Source organism: Neoarius graeffei, chromosome 11 (assembly GCF_027579695.1).
Source record: "Neoarius graeffei isolate fNeoGra1 chromosome 11, fNeoGra1.pri, whole genome shotgun sequence".
NCBI classification, from domain to species: Eukaryota; Metazoa; Chordata; class Actinopteri; order Siluriformes; family Ariidae; genus Neoarius; species Neoarius graeffei.
Genome location: NC_083579.1, coordinates 64,064,551 through 64,084,870, shown reverse-complemented (window position 1 = coordinate 64,084,870; position 20,320 = coordinate 64,064,551). Strand labels below are relative to the sequence as shown.

The 20,320-nt window shown below is 39.2% G+C and overlaps 1 protein-coding gene across 1 annotated transcript in view; it reads left to right on the top strand.

The window, feature by feature from the left end:
• sntg2 (syntrophin, gamma 2) overlaps window positions 1–20,320 on the top strand; it is a 103,836-nt gene that overhangs the window by 28,065 nt on the left and 55,451 nt on the right. The window contains exons 3-5 of the mRNA XM_060933127.1: window positions 1,111–1,161; window positions 7,754–7,811; window positions 12,307–12,350. Of these exons, the coding sequence (XP_060789110.1) occupies window positions 1,111–1,161; window positions 7,754–7,811; window positions 12,307–12,350 (153 nt within the window). The remainder of the gene's footprint in view (window positions 1–1,110; window positions 1,162–7,753; window positions 7,812–12,306; window positions 12,351–20,320) is intronic.

The following is a 20,320-nucleotide window of genomic DNA, read 5'->3' as shown; positions in this document are numbered from 1 at the left end:
TCCTCTTAACATTTGAACACATAAATTCTTCTGAGACTCAGCTTAATGGAGCCTAGTGTCAGAAGACCTCCTAAGTAGAATGTCATAAATTCAAGCTGAATAACACAACATCATTTCTCCATGAGCTTAGGAAAATATTTGTAGCAGGCTAACGCAGTTTTGTGTGTCATGCCTATAAAATATTGAAATGAGAGAATGCTAACTTCTGATAACAATGATTTTAATAGGAGCCGCCATTTTGGGTGGGCCCCTTGTCGCAGGACAGAGTTTAAAAATTACTGGTGGAAGTATATACACAGTATAGTATGTAGTCCTACTTCTAATGCCTCTGTGTTGTCTTGTATTTTTCACTGTGGACCCAGATGTACAATATTTATTTTCATATTAGACTTGAATTTTTGAAGGGATGACAAAAATATACTTGAAAATTATTATTATTATTATTATTATTATTATTAGCTGGCTAACAACGATACATTCCACAGTCTGATGTAATGACCCTTGTAACACAGAAAGCCCTAACACACTGTGTTACACACTGTGAAGCCCTAAACAGTAATTTTGAGGTATAAAATTATTTTATCCTTACAGTGCTGTTGTTGTGCTGTATAGTTGCTGTAAACTAAAGTAGTGTCCTGTGTATTTATTGTTATGTGCTGCATTTTTTTTTTAAATTTATTGTACACATAAATTATGTCTTACATTATTTACACACAGTATAGTATGTAGTTCTACTTCTAATGCCTTTGTGTTGTCTTGTATTTTTCACTGTGGACCCAGAGATACAATATTTATTTTCATATTAGACTTGAATTTTTGAAAGGATGACAAAAATATACTTGAAAATTATTATTATTATTATTATTATTATTAAGTGATCAGAGTATGCATATTCCGTTACAGTTATTGTCGCCTTTGTTAAACGTCCATCCATTAATTTCCATTGGAAGAATGTATTATTATTATTATTATTATTATTATTATTATTATTATTATAAGTGATCAGAGTATGCATATTCCATTACAGTTATTGTTGCCTTTGTTGAATGTGACATTCTGATAATTATGTTGTCTTTATAATCCTACCAACTAAATTCCCCTTTTTTAAAGCACAGAACTGTTGTAAGACAGGCAACTGGAGGTCTTGGTCTGAGCATCAAAGTAGGTTCATTTTGTCTGCTTAAAAAAAAAAAAAAAAAAAAAAAAAAAAAATATATATATATATATATATATATATATATATACACAGGGTGTCTCAAAAAAATGTACTCACACTTTGAATGACGAGAAAACCTTTATTTATGAACATAGAGTGAAATGGAATAGCTTCAAATACAGAAGACAAATGTAATTGAAGAATCATGTTCGCAAATGTTCAAATTGATGACCATTATTGTCCAGACAACGCTGATAACGCGCACCAAGGGATTCGCAAACGTCACGAAACGGGTCATTAGGAATATCGCGACATTGTCTTTCAATTTCCAATTTCAATGCATCAATTGTTCTTGGTTTGGTGCGATAAACTTTGTCTTTGAGATATCCCCACAAAAAGAAGTCCATGCTGTGATTTAATTAATTACACCTGCAACACAAAAAAGGCAGCATGTTAGGGACAGTTAAAGTGTGAGTACATTTTTTTTTAGACACCCTGTGTGTGTATATATATATATATATATATATATATATATATATATATATATATATATATATATATATATATATGTATATATTATTATTATTATTATTATTATTATTATTATTATGGGCTGTATTCATAGTCTATGGGCTGTATTCAGACACATAGTGTGGAGTTAATACTGAAATTGTCCACAGCATTATTCAGAACAGCAGTATTCAGAGTCATGCATGTTAGGAAGGTACATGACATTCTGACCTTGGAATTAAATTCATTTCTCTTGCATGACATCTGCTCAAGTGAGCAGTCCATTGCCACTCTCTGACAGCTTAATGTAAACACAATATGTCTCACTGAAATTTACGTTTTGAGATATAAATGCACTCAAAATATTAGCAACGGCATATATATAGGATATTACACGGGTGCGCGAAGATATGAAGTTTATCTTTGAGTGATATATTTTTCAACATGAGAAGATAAACATATCTTCTTGCCACCATGTAATATTCTTTATATTATATGGACACAGCCACAAAAAATACACAAGTTATTCAAAAGAATTTTAATTTTGAACCGGTTCGCCATTTTGACAGTGCAGGCCAAGTCAACAGGAAAACACTGGGGGTGACATCATCAGAGTGAAATATCGGGAAATACTTCACTCAGATCCGCGATGTATTTCATATGAAAAATGCAAGTTTTTCAACACAAGAAGATAAACTTCATATCTTCAAGCCAGCGTGCAACTGCAATATCTCTCCTGCCACCGCTCCCCCCTTCTCCCCACATTTTTCTTTCCCCCCTCCCCCCTTCATCTCTTCCCCATATCTTATTCTTTTTATATTTGTATATGTAAATACTTAATTTATTTTAATTTATCTAGAAGTTTTCTCTATTTCTTTTCTCTGTTTATCTGTAATGATGCTGCTGGAATCTTAATTTCCCTGAGGGAACCCGCCCAAAGGGATCAATAAAGTTTTATCTAATCTAATCTAATCTTCTTTTTATTATATCGACACATTAAGAAACAAAAAGTGCCCAAAATTATCAGAACAATTCATCGAGTTCCTCACGAGTGACATATAGAGATTTATATGTCATGGTTTTGGTTCTCCATGTCCTGGATGTAGCTCATGTGAAAAATACAAGTGGTATATTTCCCAGTAAAAGACTCATGTCCATATAATATAATGGAATATTACATACAACCCCAAATCAGAAAAAGTTGGGATGGTTTGTTGAAATTGAAATAAAAACTGAAGACAATGATTTGTAAATAATCTTTGACTTGTACTGCACTCAAAACAATACAACAGCACATTATTTGATGTTTTACCTCATGAATTGTATTGTTTTTTCAAAATAAACACTTCTTTTCACTTTTGATTCTTGCAACACATTTCAAAAGAACATTGGGACAGTAAAGCATTTACCACTTATGGTCCATGGACCATAAGTACATACATGGACCAATTATAATGTTGCCATTCCTTCTCACAACACTTAAAAGATGTTTCGTGACTGAAGACACCAAGTGATGAAGTGTGTCAGGTGTTATTTTGTCCCATTCTTCCTGAAAACAGGTCTTAAGGTGTGTAACAGTATGGGGTTGTCATTGTCATATTTTTTGCTTCAAAATCCACCGTACATTCTCTGTTGGAGACAGAAGGGACTGCAGGCAGGCCAGTCGAGCAGCTGCACCCTCGTCTTCTGCAGTCATGCCTTTGGAATGTGCTTTTGCAGTGTCTTCTTAAAATATGCATGGGTGTCCTCGGAAAAGATGACGTCTTGAAGGCAGCATATGTTGCTCCAAAATCTCAGTGTACTTTTCTGCATTAATGCTGCCATCACAAAAGTTTGTTACCTTTGCCAAGGGCACTGACACAACCCCATATCGTGACAGACTCTGGCTTTTGGACTTGTTTCTGGTAACAGTCTGGATGGTCCTTTTCTTCTTTGGTCCGGAGCACACAGCGTCCATTTCTTCCAAAAAAGATGTGAAATACTGATTCGTCTGACCACAATACATGTTTCATAATACATGCCATTCCAGATGCCTCAGAGCCCAGAGAAGTCAACGGTGCTTCTGGACACAGTTACCACAAGGCTTCCTTTTTGTACAATACAGTTTTAACTGGGGCGGCACGGTGGTGTAGTGGTTAGCGCTGTCGCCTCACAGCAAGAAGGTCCTGGGTTCGAGCCCCGGGGCCGGCGAGGGCCTTTCTGTGTGGAGTTTGCATGTTCTCCCCGTGTCTGCGTGGGTTTCCTCCGGGTGCTCCGGTTTCCCCCACAGTCCAAAGACATGCAGGTTAGGTTAACTGGTGACTCTAAATTGACCGTGAGTGTGAATGGTTGTCTGTGTCTATGTGTCAGCCCTGTGATGACCTGGCGACTTGTCCAGGGTGTACCCTGCCTTTTGCCCGTAGTCAGCTGGGATAGGCTCCAGCTTGCCTGCGACCCTGTAGAACAGGATAAAGCGGCTAGAGATAATAAGATGAGATGAGTTTTAACTGTCATTTGTGGATGTAACTCCATATTTTAGTGTTTGAAAAAAGGTTTGCCAAAGCAATCCAGAGCCCATGGGGTTATATCAGCTATAGATGAATGACAGTTCTTGATGCAGTGCCGTCTGAGGGTTTGGAGATCACGGTGTTCAGCTTAGGCTTGTGCCCTTACCCTTTACTCAGTGAAATTCCTCCATGTTCCTTGAATCATTTAATGATATTATGCAATGTAGAGGCTGAAATAGCCAAATCCCTTCCCATCTTTCTTTAAGGAGCATTGTTTTTAAACATTTCAATAATCTTCTCATGCATTTGTTGACAAACTGGAGATCCTCGTCCAATCTTTACTCCTCAAAGACTAGGTCTTTCCTGAATCCTGATTTTGCACCTTACATGGTTACATGTCATGATTACAATCATCTGTTTCAAATCACATCATTATTTAATTGCTTTACCTCATTGCTAGCCCTAAATTGCCCCGTCCCAACTTTTTTTGGAATGTGTTGCAGGCCTGAAATACAGGAATGGAAAAAAAAGGAAGTTGACCAGACAAAACCTGAAATATCTTGGGTTCAAACTGTCTGTACTGAAATACAAGTCAAAGTAAATTTAAAAAAATCACTGCTATCTTTTTTTTTTTTGCATTTTCCATACCGTACCAACTTTTTTCTGATTTGGGGTTGTACATAAAGAACAATTATGTATCGTATTGCATTCACATGGAGGAGATTAGACGATGCCACATCTTATTTGAAAAGATTGCTTGCCTTTAAAAATGAAATCTGTTTATTTATATCCAAATGAAAGAAATATTTTTTGTGGCTTCCAAGTGGCCCAACAGAAAATTGTTTGCTGTATTATCGGGAGATCCCAAGCTCAAATCCCAATGATGCTACAGCCACCGATGGCCAAGAGCCAAGAAATCTGGCCATACTCTCAGATACTCTGTCTCTCCTGTCAATCACAGCGACACTCATTCATTGGTATTTGTGAGCTCATATATGTGGAAGAGGGTAGATATTGCTTTCCTCTGAGTGTATTATGCTGCCCTGTGACACAGCATAAGCAATAGCTCGAAAATATGTGCTTGGCTGCCTTCATGTGTCTCTGAGAAAGCACATGTCACCCTCCCCAGTCAGTAGATGTCACGGATAGGGGAGAAATAGTTGGCAGGTGGGATTTGGCAGGTGACTAAATTAAAGAGAAAATGCCCTGTTTTAATTTTGCAGAAAAAAGAAATATTGAATATAGCCCTGTGTGCGTGTATGTTTATTTATTTATTTATTTATTTTAAATCAAGATTAAAAACATATATGTTTAGTTTGGTCTGTTCTTAGTTTCAGCACATATCTTTGTAAATATACTTGATTTGAATTTTGTCATAATTAACAATTATTCACTGAAGGGGAAGTGAATATTGGTGAATAATAACCGAGACAAAGTCGAGGTTATTATTGAAATAATATTGGCTGGCTTTGAGTGGTATATCAGATATATTCATATATATATCCATTATCTGTAGCCGCTTATCCTGTTCTACAGGGTCGTAGGCAAGCTGGAGCCTATCCCAGCTGATTATGGGCGAGAGGCGGGGTACACCCTGGACAAGTCGCCAGGCCATCGCAGGACTGACATATATAATGCTGATTCTGATCGAATGTAATTCATTGTTCTGTCAAACCAATGTACAAAGTCAAAGTTCTAACAATAAAAATGGTACAAGTCCAAAAAGCCTGAACAACAACCCAACTTATATATAAGCTATTTACAGGTTGACCGTTCAAGTTCAAAGTTACTTTTGATCGTAGTTAATTGTTACATTGCAGTTGTTCAAAACAAAAGGGCTTTGCTGAGTGAAGTCCATGAGTGAAGTTCTCTTGTAAAAGTCTCCGTCACTTTTCTTCACCTCCAAGTAGAACTTTGACAATATTTCCACTATTGCTCTCTTTTCCAGTTTTTCGATCTCCGTTGGTATGTTTTTCTCTTGTAAATATGCGTGAAGAATATCCAGTGACGTTTTTGTAGCCTTTCGGGTGTTCAGCGCATCTTTCTCTTTAAATCTTCGGCTTTTAATGAAGCAAACCTCGCAGACATGTTTGTTTACAAACTGTCACTCACTCGCTAGCGTGGAAGTTTGACATCTCCGACGTGTATCTTTTCAGTTTTTCCATATATTTAATGCGGAAGATTAAATGTGTGAAGAATATCCAGTGAAGTTTTGGTAGCCTTTTGGGTGTTCAGCACGTGTTTGTCTTTAAATCTTCGGCTTTTAATGAGGCAAACCTCGCAGCCATGTTTGTGAACAAACTGTCAGTCACTCACTAGTGCGGAAGTTTTACATCTCCGACGTGTGTCTCTTTTCCAGTTTTTCGATGTCTGTTGGTCTGTTTTTCTCTTGTAAATATGCGTGAAGAAGATATAATGAAGTTTTGGTAGCCTTTCGGGTGTTCAGCGCGTCTTTAGTTTCAGTTTATTTATTTAGTGCTTAATCCGAGCACTGAATTAACCCTGTCTTCTCTCTCTTCCGGCCAACAAAGAACTGATTGTGCGCATGCGCAGCAGAAGTTTTGTCATTGGATCTTCGCATGAGCTCCAAAATGTGGCGTCGTGCTGTCTTGACAACGTGCAATATTATAACAATATTGCATGCTTATTCTCCATTAGGGAGAGTGGCATAATACATGGAGGATAAGTGATATGATAACAGTATTGCATGGCATCAATAAACCCGCGAGAAGGGAATAGAATGCATGTTTTTATTCCATGGAAAAAGTGGCCCGTATGTATAATAACCACCGATATTCACTGAGCCTGAGGCAGATAATTGTTTTAGTATGAATACACAGGTGATTATTTAAAAAAAAAAAAAATCGTATTCAAAAAATTATTTTTTTCAAACTTCAAACGTGGCATGCAAATGTAATGCGTGCAGACTTGTCACGGATCTATGCCAACTCGCATAAAATAGTTAGTTTTGAAAGGGATAAAATAAATCACAATTCCACCTTACCTTTGAATAGTTTTAGACCAAACTTCGTAGCATCTTTAGTGCTTTTAGGAACAGCATTTTCTTTCATAATTTCTAATTCTTCCTCATTTATGGTGATCAAACAGATTAGCCGCCATTTTGCTGAGTCACTGGAGGTGATTATCAAGAAATAGTCTGAATTTCTCGACCAGTTAGCATACGCAATTTCCTATAATCACCTGCATATTTATACTAATAAATAAATATTACACTAATAAATAAATGAACTAATTAAAATTTAGATTTATAAGTGTTTGTACACTGGTAATTTAACGTGTGACATTTATTTTTTTTTAGCCCTTCTAACTTTTCATATGTTAATAACTTGGAAATTACATTTTTTTTTTTTTTAGAAATAATCAGTAGTCATATAAAAGACACATGATGTTATATGTGCAGTTATCTGTTTTGGAGATCAAAGAGAATACTATAGTAGAGATTAAAATTCATGATGCCACCCAGAAGAAACATGGAAGAGTCAATAGAGTTGAATGATTTGCTCGGTTATGAAGTGTAGCTTGTATAATCAGTGGGCGTGAGAGTTACTAAATCACCTGGAGGGAGTTTTCTTTATTTCAGGGAGGAGCTGAGCATAAAGTGCCTGTGGTCATTTCGAAGATTTTCAAAGATCAAGTAGGTAAGGCACTATTGAACTTTCCTTCCAATTACTGTACAGCCAATCAGTTAAGGCTCAAGTGATTACTATACAGTCATGTGAAAAAGAAAGTACACCCTTTTTCAATTCTAGGTTTTAAGTGTCAGGACATAATTAAAAATCATCTGGTCTTTACCAGGTCTAAAATTAGGCAAATACAATCTCAGGTGACCAATAACACATGATATATTCACCCTGTCATTATTTATTTAACACAAAGTAAGCCAAAAATGCAGTAGCAGTGTGTAGAAAAATTAAGTACACCCTCACTGCTTCCATAGAAATTATGGAGGGAGTTAGCAGACAGATGTTGCTGATCACATGAATTTGATTAAGTGAGCATCAGCAAGTGTGGCCACCTCTTAAAAAGCAGAAGTTTTGGCAGTTTGCTGGTCTGGTGCACTCAGGTGTATGTTAACATAATGCCAAGGAGGAAAGACATCAGCAATGATCTTAGAGAAGCAAATGTTGCTGCACATCAGTCTGTGAAGGGTTATGAGTCCATTTCCAAACAATTTGAAACCCATTATTCTACTGTGAGAAAGATCATTCAGAAGTGGAAAGCATTCAAGACAGTTGCCAATCTTCCCAGGAGTGGACGTCCCAGCAAATTTACTCCAAGGTCAGACCATGCAATGCTCAGAGAAATTGCAAAAAACCCAAGAACTGCATCTAGGACTCTACAGGCCACAGTTAGCATGTTAAATGTTAAAGTTCATGACAGTACAAATAGAAAAAGACTGCGCAAGTATGGCTTGTTTGGAAGGGTTGCCAGAAGAAAACCTCTTCTATCTAAAAAGAAGATGGCAGCATGGCTTAGGTTTGCAAAGATCTCATCTCATCTCATCTCATTATCTCTAGCCGCTTTATCCTGTTCTACAGGGTCGCAGGCAAGCTGGAGCCTATCCCAGCTGACTACGGGCGAAAGGCGGGGTACACCCTGGACAAGTTGCCAGGTCATCGCAGGGCTGACACATACGGTAGACACAGACAACCATTCACACTCACATTCACACCTACGGTCAATTTAGAGTCGCCTGTTAACCTAACCTGCATGTCTTTGGACTGTGGGGGAAACCGGAGCACCCGGAGGAAACCCATGCGGACACGGGGAGAACATGCAAACTCCACACAGAAAGGCCCTTGCCGGCCACGGGGCTCGAACCCGGACCTTCTTGCTGTGAGGCGACAGCGCTAACCACTACACCACCGTGCCGCCCAAACACAGCATATCAGCACAAACACCATCAATCATGGTGGTAGAGGGGTGATGATTTGGGTTTGTTTTGCAGCCACAGGGCCTGGGCACCTTGCGGTTATTGAGTCAACCATGAACTCCTCTGTATACCAAAGTATTCTAGAGGCAAATGTGAGGCCATCTGTCCAACAGCTAAAGCTTGGCCACAACTGGGTCATGCAACAGCAGAATGATCCCAAGCACACTAGCAAATCTACAGCAGAATGGCTGAAAAAGAAAAGAATCAAGGTGTTGGAATGGCCAAGTCAAAGTCCAGACCTCAACCCAATTGAAATGCTGTGGCGGGACCTTAAGAGAGCTGTGCATAAACAAATGCCCTCAAACATGAATGAACTGAAGCAATGTTGTAAAGAAGAGTGGCCCAACATTCCTCTACAACGATGTGAGAGACTGATAAAATCATACAGAAAACGATTGCTTCAAGTTATTGCTGCAAAAGGTGGTTCTACAAGCTATTGAATCATTGGGGTGTACTTACTTTTTCACACATGAATTCTGCATTTTCACTTAATTTTTGTTAAATAAATAATGACACTGTGGAATCTGTTGTGTGTTGTTTTACACCTGAGGTTAGATTTGTATAATTTTAGGACCTGGTAAGGATCAGATGATTTTTTTTTGTTATGTCTTGATTGGTAAAACCATGTAACTGGAAGAGGGTGTACTTTCTTTTTCACATGAGTGTATGTTATCCTCCCTGATTATCTCTTTTCAAGTATGTAATTTACAAAGTCTGCATTCTAGAGCCAAAACCCACTTAATCTTTAGGCAGACTGTTTAATAAGTGTGTAATCAGAGGCCATATGCTTGTCCTTATTATACTGATGCACATGCCAAGTTGTGGACCATATGATCTCTGAGCCATGAATTGGAATGCCTCATATATAAGCATGCACGTCAGGGAACTGCTACATTAGTTCTCTCAACCCAGAAATTATATTGTCCATAGGGGTGTTCACACGGCAACTTTTACTCCGGTGTAGCACCGGGGCTGCCCCGGTAGAGCGTTCACACGGTACAAAGTTATACCGGTGTAGCCCCTGAAAGCTGCTTAAACCGGTGCAAATCTAACCCTGCTCGGGAGGTGGTTTAAGAAATTTACTCCGGAGTAAATGCTAGTTTGCGGGGCAGCACCGATATAAAATGGGACGTCTGAACGCTACAGGGGTAGACTCGCTACGCGTGAGGAGAGTTGATTACATACGGGCATTGCATAATTTGCATCCTGGTATTTTGCGCTTCCAAAATGGCGAATATCAACAACAACAGAACTGCGCGTCTTCCAGTGTTGCCAGATTGGGCGGTTTTAAGTGCATTTTGGCGGATTTGAACATATTTTGGGTGGGAAAACATCAGCAATATCTGGCAACACTGGTGTCTTCATCCACGTTGTTTTCCCGGCGCTTGGTGATCAAATCAAATCAAATCAAGTTTATTTGTATAGCGCTTTTAACAATAAACATTGTCGCAAAGCAGCTTTACAGAATTTGAACGACTTAAAACATGAGCTAATTTTATCCCTAATCTATCCCCAATGAGCAAGCCTGTGGCGACGGTGGCAAGGAAAAACTCCCTCAGACGACATGAGGAAGAAACCTCGAGAGGAACCAGACTCAAAAGGGAGCCCATCCTCATTTGGGCAACAACAGACAGCCTGACTATAATATTAACAGTTTTAACAGGTATAACCCTCAACTGTCCTCATGGGGCCGGCCTTCACAGGAGCGGTGCGATAAAACTCCAACCAGACACAGGGCACCAGGATGGATCAAACAGGTCCGAGGGGCAGAAGAGGCCAGCATCTCAATCCCAGGATCAACATGTAACTCAGAGGGACAGATTGGGGGGGGAGAAGAGAGAGAGAAAGAAAACACAGGTTGTTAGGTATGCCCTAAAAATGACAAGTATTAAATCTGTGTGGTAGGCTCGCAGAGACGAGAGTCTTTACATCAGGCATAACACACAACAATGGCATGTTAATATGGTAAAAAATATCATGACCTGCTCTGGCTGGATGCTTGATTGGGTGATGGGAGCACACTCCTCAGCAATGATGAGATGCAGATGGGACCCTTAGGGCTGGCCAAGACAATTCAGTTACATTTCACTGGGTCTGGGACATGCGACAGGATGTCTGACGGCCGATTCCCTGCAGGCTACGATAGCCAGTCGAGGTCTCCACCCTCTCCACCAAAAGATTTCCTGTTGACTCCATGGTGATGCCATGACAACCGGGAAAAGGAAGTACATTTTCACGCATGCGCATATTTAATTTCTGCATTATTACTATCGCAAATGATAGTAATAATGATAGGAAATGATAGTAATAAAAGGAAATGATATCAAAACTTTATTACTATCAAAGGAAATGATAGTAATAAAGTTTTTGCTACTATTGCACGGTCGCAGAAACTGCCGTGTGACCACAAGTGGGGCTGCACCGGTGCTAACACGCTCCTCTCTAGTAAGCAGGGTTGTGACGTGTGAACGCTGCACAAAATTTACACCGGTGTAAGATATATCGCAACAAAATACATCGGTGCAGCATCGATGCAAATATGTGCCGTGTGAACACCCTACATGTCTGCCCCCCCCCAGTTATTTATTCCCCGAGTCAGATACACAGAATCAATAACTTTGAAATTTGTGTGCCTTAAAAATAGAATAGGTAAAGGATTATATCATGTGTCATGTATGTTTTCTATGCCTCACAAAAAGAACCCTGTAGAGTGACTGAGTGAGCTGTCAGACTCATCAATCCAAAGAAAGAATATAAAGCAATGAGTGAAATGATTACCCATAGCATCAGATCAGCATGACGCCGTATGCAGATGCTGCAGTATTACAAACGTGCTATTATTTAGTCGCATTTGAAATCTTAAAGTCTTGATGAAAAATTTTGAAACCGACTCCTTAATGACTTGCTCTTAATGATTTTTGGTAAGATGATAGTCGAACTTTTGGAGCCATGTGTTTAATTTCAGAAAGCTAATGAAACTCAAATGTATTTGTGATTCATTATGAAAAATGAGCTAAATTTCAGAGCTGTATGAATTTTGGATTAAAGCCACTTTTGCCTAGCATTCTGCTAAGGGCTATATTGGCCAACTTCTCAGTCACTGGGGCTGATTGCCATTTCTATCACATTAGCACATATGAAATGACTAATTGTATCCTAATGTCTCTATTAACCTTTGGCACATTGTGTCTGGCCTGCAGCTGATCAGACAGGGATGCTGTTTATCGGCGATGCTGTCTTACAGGTTAGTGGAGCGAGCGTTAGCTTACTCTTATTCTCCACAATGCCCAGGGCCATAGGTGCATGTCAGAGCAAGGTGCTCTCTGCATCCTAATGATGTTTCCCTCTGATTCATTTTCTCAAGGTCAAGTGCAGGTTTAACCTTTGATCTCATTTTATGAATCAGTGGAATAAATCTAATGAGACTTTTTTTTAAATGCACCCATACTACCACAACCTCAAATAGAAAATAAGGATACAGTTCATTTCGTCCAACGACCATTTCATCCAATAGTTAAGACATTTTGTCCAAAGCCTTTTTCATACAGTCAGTTACAGTCATTTTCAGTCAGTTATTTTATCTCATCTCATCTCATTATCTCTAGCCGCTTTATCCTGTTCTACAGGGTCGCAGGCAAGCTGGAGCCCATCCCAGCTGACTACAGGCGAAAGGCGGGGTACACCCTGGACAAGTCACCAGGTCATCACAGGGCTGACACATAGACACAGACAACCATTCACACTCACATTCACACCTACGGTCAATTTAGAGTCACCAGTTAACCTAACCTGCATGTCTTTGGACTGTGGGGGAAACCGGAGCACCCGGAGGAAACCCACGCGGACAACATGCAAACTCCGCACAGAAAGGCCCTCGCCGGCCACGGGGCTCGAACTCAGACCTTCTTGCTGTGAGGCGACAGCGCTAACCACTACACCACCGTGCCGCCCCAGTTATTTTATATTTCAGGTATTTGTTTGTTCGAAAAAAAAGGAGGAATTCTCAATGGAATTTGACCGAAGCAAAACACATTTTTGCAAAATGAAAACGAAACCGGAAATGATGGGAATCAGCGGAGCGTCAACTCCAGGCACGTTCCGCTGGGGCCGCTTGTGGGGAGAGTTCGTTTTTATTAGACCAAATTGCATAGAAAATCTATACTCGCACTTGCCAGATATCCTTGGCAAGTGCAAGCTATAAGATATGATATCCAGATATGAGAAAATGTGCATTTTCTCTGTCTTTATATAAGCACGTTGATGCCTCTTGATCATGTGCAGGTGAGCCTCATTAACAGCGTGCGTGCGAGAGTCCGCTCGGCGCACGCACAGTCCGGAGTGCATCCGAGTGGACTCTCGCACGCGTGCTGTTAATGAGGCTCACCTGCACATGATCAAGAGGCATCAGCGTGCCTATATAACCTCTTCGGACACAAGGAAAAAATGCTATGGAACTTCATGTGTACAATTGTACACATTATGTCCGAAGGGGATAAAGACTGAGAAAACGCACGTTCAGTGCGAAGTATTGCACCACGTCAGTGCGCATTACCGAGCCTTATTCTCCGGTATAGATTCCCTGGGTTTCCGAGCCTGTTTCCTGTTCTTAGTTTCTGTTTTTGTCTTTGCCTGATTTAGCCTGTTTGTGCTTCGCCTGACCTTTTGGTAGTTTCACATTTACGAGATTGCCTGCCATTTTGGATTGTTTGCCTGTGTGTTTTCACAATTGTTAATAAACATTATGGTTTGTTTCTGTCTCGATCTTGTCACACATATAAAATAATTGATAGTGCATATGAGAAAGGCTTTGGGCGAAATGTCTCAACTATTGGACGAAATGGCAGTGGACGAAGTGTCCTGATCCCGAAAATAAGACATGTAATGAAATGTTAAAGCATTCGTTCTTTAAATCTGTAGCTATGTCCTATTTTGCTCTAAGCTAATCTTATTATGCTGTGTTCTGTTGGTAGATGTGATTATGCAGAGCTCTCAACAATCAACTGCGATTTAAGCTTTCCCATCTATTGTCATTAAAGGGAGACCTAGACTCAGATATATCTGAGTATGATTTGATATCACTCTTAAATTATGCACACTCAAATCCCTGTATTATTCAGTGGCACATTTATGAACCAGAAGATTAAATTTAGTGTTGACAAACTTGTGCATTCGTCTAGCTGTTATTAGTTACTTATGAGTTTTGAACATGAAAAGAATTACATATTTAAAATACAGATCAGTTACAGACGAAAAGAAAATGATTGTATGAGAGATCATTATTCTGAAAAGTGTAAATAAAAATTAAAGTAAATGAATGAACACAGCAAACCTTAAAAGCTGATTTATACTTCTGCATTGAAGCATGTTTGTGGTTTTGTTTCTTAATGTAAAGAGAGGGTTTATGGATAAGTGGGGCATGCAGAGACACACTATCCTCCAAGAAGCTACTAGCGCCAAGAAACGTTGTGTGTGTCTGTGGAGCTGTGCATTAACCACCCCTTACGCAAACGCTGATTGGTTGCCGGGGAGGTGGGTTTGATTGCAAACATTGTGACGAGAGGTTGTTTCCCTTTTTCCATGGGTTTTATGTTATGTTTAGATTCGCAAATCCATATGCAATTGTAAACAATAAAATTTTCCCTTAACGCTTCAGGTACTTCCTGTGTTCTATAGGATTAGTATTTCTACTCCTACAAACCCTTTTTGAAAGAGTAATCTGTTAAAATACCTTATACACAACAGATTTTTTTTTAAACTCACACTGTTAATTTAATAATTTGGTTTATTTTTTTCGTGGCCCGGTTTCCATCAAATCCTGCGCTCTGATTGGCTGGCGAGTGCGTCCGTATCCTACGATACGGACCCCGGTTACGGACCCCGGTTATGGACCTCTGGCGACTCGCTCGTTCACAACAACAAACATAGTAGCATTTTTTGTCAACATTTATCTTTTTTTTAATAAGATTTATTTATAAGATTATCAAAAATCTTAGAAATTTTTGCCAGCATTTCTCAGGTGAATAGCATTAATTTTACATCATGGATAGCGATAATGACAGTGTTCACAGCGAAAGCGAGTTTTACTACCCTGAGGAAGAAGAAATAAAAGAAAACATTTCAGGAGAAAGTTAAAAACCTGTAACTGTTGCTAACACCGAGCAAAAACATGGCTGAATCCTGAATGACTCAATTTTGTATAAATAGGGGACTACATAGGCGGCAAAATGTAGTTTTTTTCATGCCATGGAAGTGCACTTGTATACCGAGGAGAAAGCAATTTGCATTACAGCCGTGAATGAGGATTCAAAATAGCATTAATTTTACATCATGGATAGCAATAACGACAGTGTTCACAGCAAAAGCGAGTTTAACTACCCTGAGGAAGACAATATAAAAGAAAACATTTCAGGAGAAAGCTAAAAACCTGTAACTTGCTAACGCCGAGCAAAAAACATGGCTGAATCCTGAATGACTCAATTTTGTTTAAATAGGGGACTACATAGGCGGCAAAATGTAGTTTTTTTCCTGATATGGAAGTGCACTTGTATACCGAGGAGGAAGCCATTTGCATTACAGCCGTGAATGAGGATTCAAAATGGCGGCTCGGCTCGGTTTTCCCTTTCGGGTGCTCTTGTTTTATGTTAGAATTTGGTAAAGAAAAAAATGTATATTATTTACCAGCTTAAGGTCAGTCCGTATGGTGAAATACCGTGACCTCGGCCTTGAATACTGACCTCGGCCCAAAGGGCCTCGCTCAGTACTTTCAAGACCTCAGTCATGGTATTTCACGATACGGACCTCCCAGCTGGTAAATAGCATATATATATTTAACAAAATATCTCCTCTGATAAAGTTCTCACACTGGACAGCTATTTAACAGTTATTCCACGAAATCGAGTCGTACATGAGCTGATAGTAGACGAGGTGCGTAGTGCCAAGTTGGCTATAAGCCATGTACGACGAGATTGAGTGGAATAACTGCTTTGTTCTATCCACATTCACTGGATTTTGAGAAATAGAGTATTTTTATGTTTGTTTTTTGCAAATTCGATAAATTAAAACTTTATACAAAAATCATTTCCGCTTAGAATGGAAACAAACCAGCAAAATGACTCTAGCAATTTGTGTAAAATGCAATAATAATAATTATTGAAAAATTTAAAAAAATGTTCTTACCACCAACTAATTTTGTTCCATATTTTGTTGCTTTTTTATTATTATTTTGGGGGGGGGTTGTTTTCAAGTAGAATTTTTATTTCGCCCTCGGTTGGTTCAGGAAAACACGCTGCCGTTTTGTTTTTCTATACTCACGGTATATGAGCTGATAGCCTAGCAGTGGAGTAGCCAATCAGAGTGTGCGATTGCTCATATCCAGCGAATGTGGATAGAATAAAAATTAATCGCACAAGTGAACATTTCAGTTTTTTCCCCCTGCATTTCACCTTGTGTCACATGGTGATACGATCACGATCACATTATTGTTTCATGTATATATTTATATCGAACTACAATCATGATACTGTAGCATATTCAAAAAATAAAGTGTGAGGCAATTTTATCCTGCAGGACCACACAATTTAATTTCTGTTTTCTCTTAACATACAAACACAAAGCACATAGTATGGTAACTCAATGTGAAAAGAAAAGACTTTATTTGTCATATGTACATTACAGCAGAGTGAAATTATTTTCTTTGTACATCCCAGCTTGTTAGGAAGCTGGGGTCAGCCATGATACAGCATCCCTGGAGCAAAGAGGGTGAAGGCCCTTTTTCAGCCATGGCAGCTTAGCAGTGCTGGGGCTTCAATCCCCAGCCATCTGATCAGTAACCCAGAACCTTAACTATTGAGCCACCACTGCTCATTAAAACGTGCTAAAGCATCTGTCATTCTGTGATTGCTAGAGCTGTGGACTTAACAACAGTTGAAGTACAGTATTTCAATTCAAGAACTGATACCATTCACAGAATTGATATTATTAATATAGACGTAAAACACGTGAAGTGAAGAATTAGCTTGGTATATAATTGATCACGCAATTTTCATTTCCCCCAGTACTTTACAAAACAAAGTTACACCCATGTTTATCAATTATTCCTACAGTGAAACATAGACCTCTCCTTTGTTTTTGGTTCTGAGACTAATCATTTCTACTTTTCCCTTTTTTGTAAATTTTGGTTTGGGTTATAGGCCAACGCTCCCTAATGTACACACTCACTTTATATGCAAGTATAAATGCGTATACCTGTGTGAGTATTCACACTTACCGTCTTGATCTGCTTGCAGGTACGTGGTCGCAGAAGTATAAATCAGCCCTGACTTAAATAAAAAAAAATGTAAAGTAACTAAAATGGACTAGCTCTGGAAGGATGGATGTACAACCCCAAATCAGAAAAAAAGTTGGGATGGTATGGAAAATGCAAATAAAAAAAGAAAGCAATGATTTCTAAATTTAGTTTGACTTGTATTTCATTGCAGACAGCATGAACCCAAGATATTTCTGTTTAGCTTGTCAAGTTCATTTCATATGTTAATATACATCCATTCCCACATTTGAGGCCTGCAACACATTCCAATAATAGTTGGGACAGGGGCAATTTAGGGCTCGTAATGAGGTAAAACAATTAAATAATGATGCGATTTGAAATAGGTGATGTCAGCAGGTGATTGTAATCATGATTTGGTACGAAAATCAGAATTCAGGAAAGACCTAGTCTTTGAGGAGCAAAGATGGGCTGAGGATCTCCAGTTTGTCAACAAATGCATGAGAAGATTATTGAAATGTTTAAAAACAATGTTCCTCAAAGAAAGATATGAAGGGATTTGGATATTTCACCCTCTAAAGTGCAGAATATCATAAAATAATTCAAGGAATCTGGAGGGATTTCAGTGCATAAAGGGCAAGGGCACAAGCCTAAGCTGAACACTGTGATCTCCGATCCCTCAGACAGCACTGATTCAAAAACCATCATTCATCTATAGTTCATATAACCATATGGGCTCGGGATTACTTTAGCAAACTTTTGTCAAGCACTACAATACAGAGTTACATCCACAAACGCCAGTTAAAACTTTTCTGTGTAAAAAGAAAGCCTTATGTTAACTGTCTCCAGAAGTGCCGCCGACTTCTCTGGGCTCGGAGGCATCTGGGATGGACCATTACACAGTGGAAATGTGTATTGTGATCAGATCAATCAGTATTCCACATGTATTTTGGAAGAAATGGATGCTGTGTGCTCCGGACCAAACACTTTGAGATTTTGGAGCAACATATGCTGCCTTCAAGACGACATGTTTTCCAGGGATATTTCAAAAAGACACTGCAAAACCTGCGTTTCTGCATTGCAATTCTGAACACATTACAAAGACATGACTGTGGAAGAAGAGGCTGCCTGTCCCCTCTGTCTCCAATAGAGAACATGTGGTGAATTTTGAAATGAAAAATATGACAATAACGACCCCACATTGTTGCACACTGTAAGACCTTTTTGCAGGAAGAATGGGACAAAATAACACCTGAAATGCTTTATCACTTGGTGTTTTCAGTCCCTAAACATCTTTTCAGTGTTGTGAGAAGGAATACAACATAACAGAGTAGTCAATGCTTTACCATCCCAACTACAGTAGTGCTTGAAAGTTTGTGAACCCTTTAGACTTTTCTATACTATTTCTGCATAAATATGAACTAAAACATCATCAGATTTTCACACAAGCCCTAAAAGTAGATAAAGAGAACCCAATTAAACAAATGAGACAAAAATATTATACTTGGTCATTTATTTATTGAGGAAAATGATCCGATATTTCATATCTGTGAGTGGCAAAAGTATGTGAACCTCCTAGGATTTGAAGGTTAATTTGAAGGTGAAATTAGAGTCAGGTGTTTTCAATCAATGGGATGACAATCAGGTGTGAGTGGGCACCCTGTTTTATTTAAAGAACAGGGATCTATCAAAGTCTGATCTTCACAACACATGTTTGTGGAAGTGTATCATGGCACGAACAAAGGCGATTTCTGAGGACCTCAGAAAAAGCGTTGTTGATGCTCATCAGGCTGGAAAAGGTGACAAAACCATCTCTAAAGAGTTTGGACTCCACCAATCCCCAGTCAGACAGATTGTGTACAAATGGAGGAAATTCAAGACCATCGTTACCCTCCCCAGGAGTGGTCAACCTACAAAGATCACTTCAAGAGCAAGGCATGTAATAGTCGGTGAGATCACAAAGGACCCCAGTGTAACTTCTAAGCAACTGAAGGCCTCTCTCACATTGGCTAATGTTAATTTTCATGAGCCCACCATCAGGAGAACACTGAACAACAATGGTGTGCATGGCAGGGTTGCAAGGAGAAAGCCACTGCTCTCCAAAAAGAACATTGCTGCTCATCTGCAGTTTGCTAAAGATCACATGGACAAGCCAGAAGGCTATTGGAAAAATGTTTTGTGGACAGATGAGACCAAAATAGAACTTTTTGGTTTAAATGAGAAGCGTTATGTTTGGAGAACGGAAAACACTGCATTCCAGCATAAGAACCTTATCCCATCTGTGAAACATGGTGGTGGTAGTATCATGGTTTGGGCCTGTTTTGCTGCATCTGAGCCAGGATGGCTTGCCATCATTGATGGAACAATGAATTGTGAATTATACCAGCGAATTCTAAAGGAAAATGTCAGGACATCTGTCCATGAACTGAATCTCAAGAGAAGGTGGGTCATGCAGCAAGACAACGACCCTAAGTACACAAGTTGTTCTATCAAAGAATGGTTAAAGAAGAATAAAGTTAATGTTTTGGAATGGCCAAGTCAAAGTCCTGACTTTAATCCAATTGAAATGTTGTGGAAGGACCTGAAGCGAGCAGTTCATGTGAGGAAACCCACCAACATCCCAGAGTTGAAGCTGTTCTGTACGGAGGAATGGGCTAAAATTCCTCCAAGCCGGTGTGCAGGACTGATCAACAGTTACCGGAAACGTTTAGTTGCAGTTATTGCTGCACAAGGGGGTCACACCAGATACTGAAAGCAAAGTTAGTTTTTTTTTTTTTTCTTTTTTATCAGACATCTAATTTATTGGGTTTGTTTACCTGACATGTTTCGACGTACAACTTCCGTCTTCCTCAGAGTGTCATCGGATGTTAATTGGTGACGCATCTTTTATCAGCTGCTGTTTCTGAAGGCGTGGCCTTCCTGTCTGGTTTGACAGGTCGGTCACGCCTTCT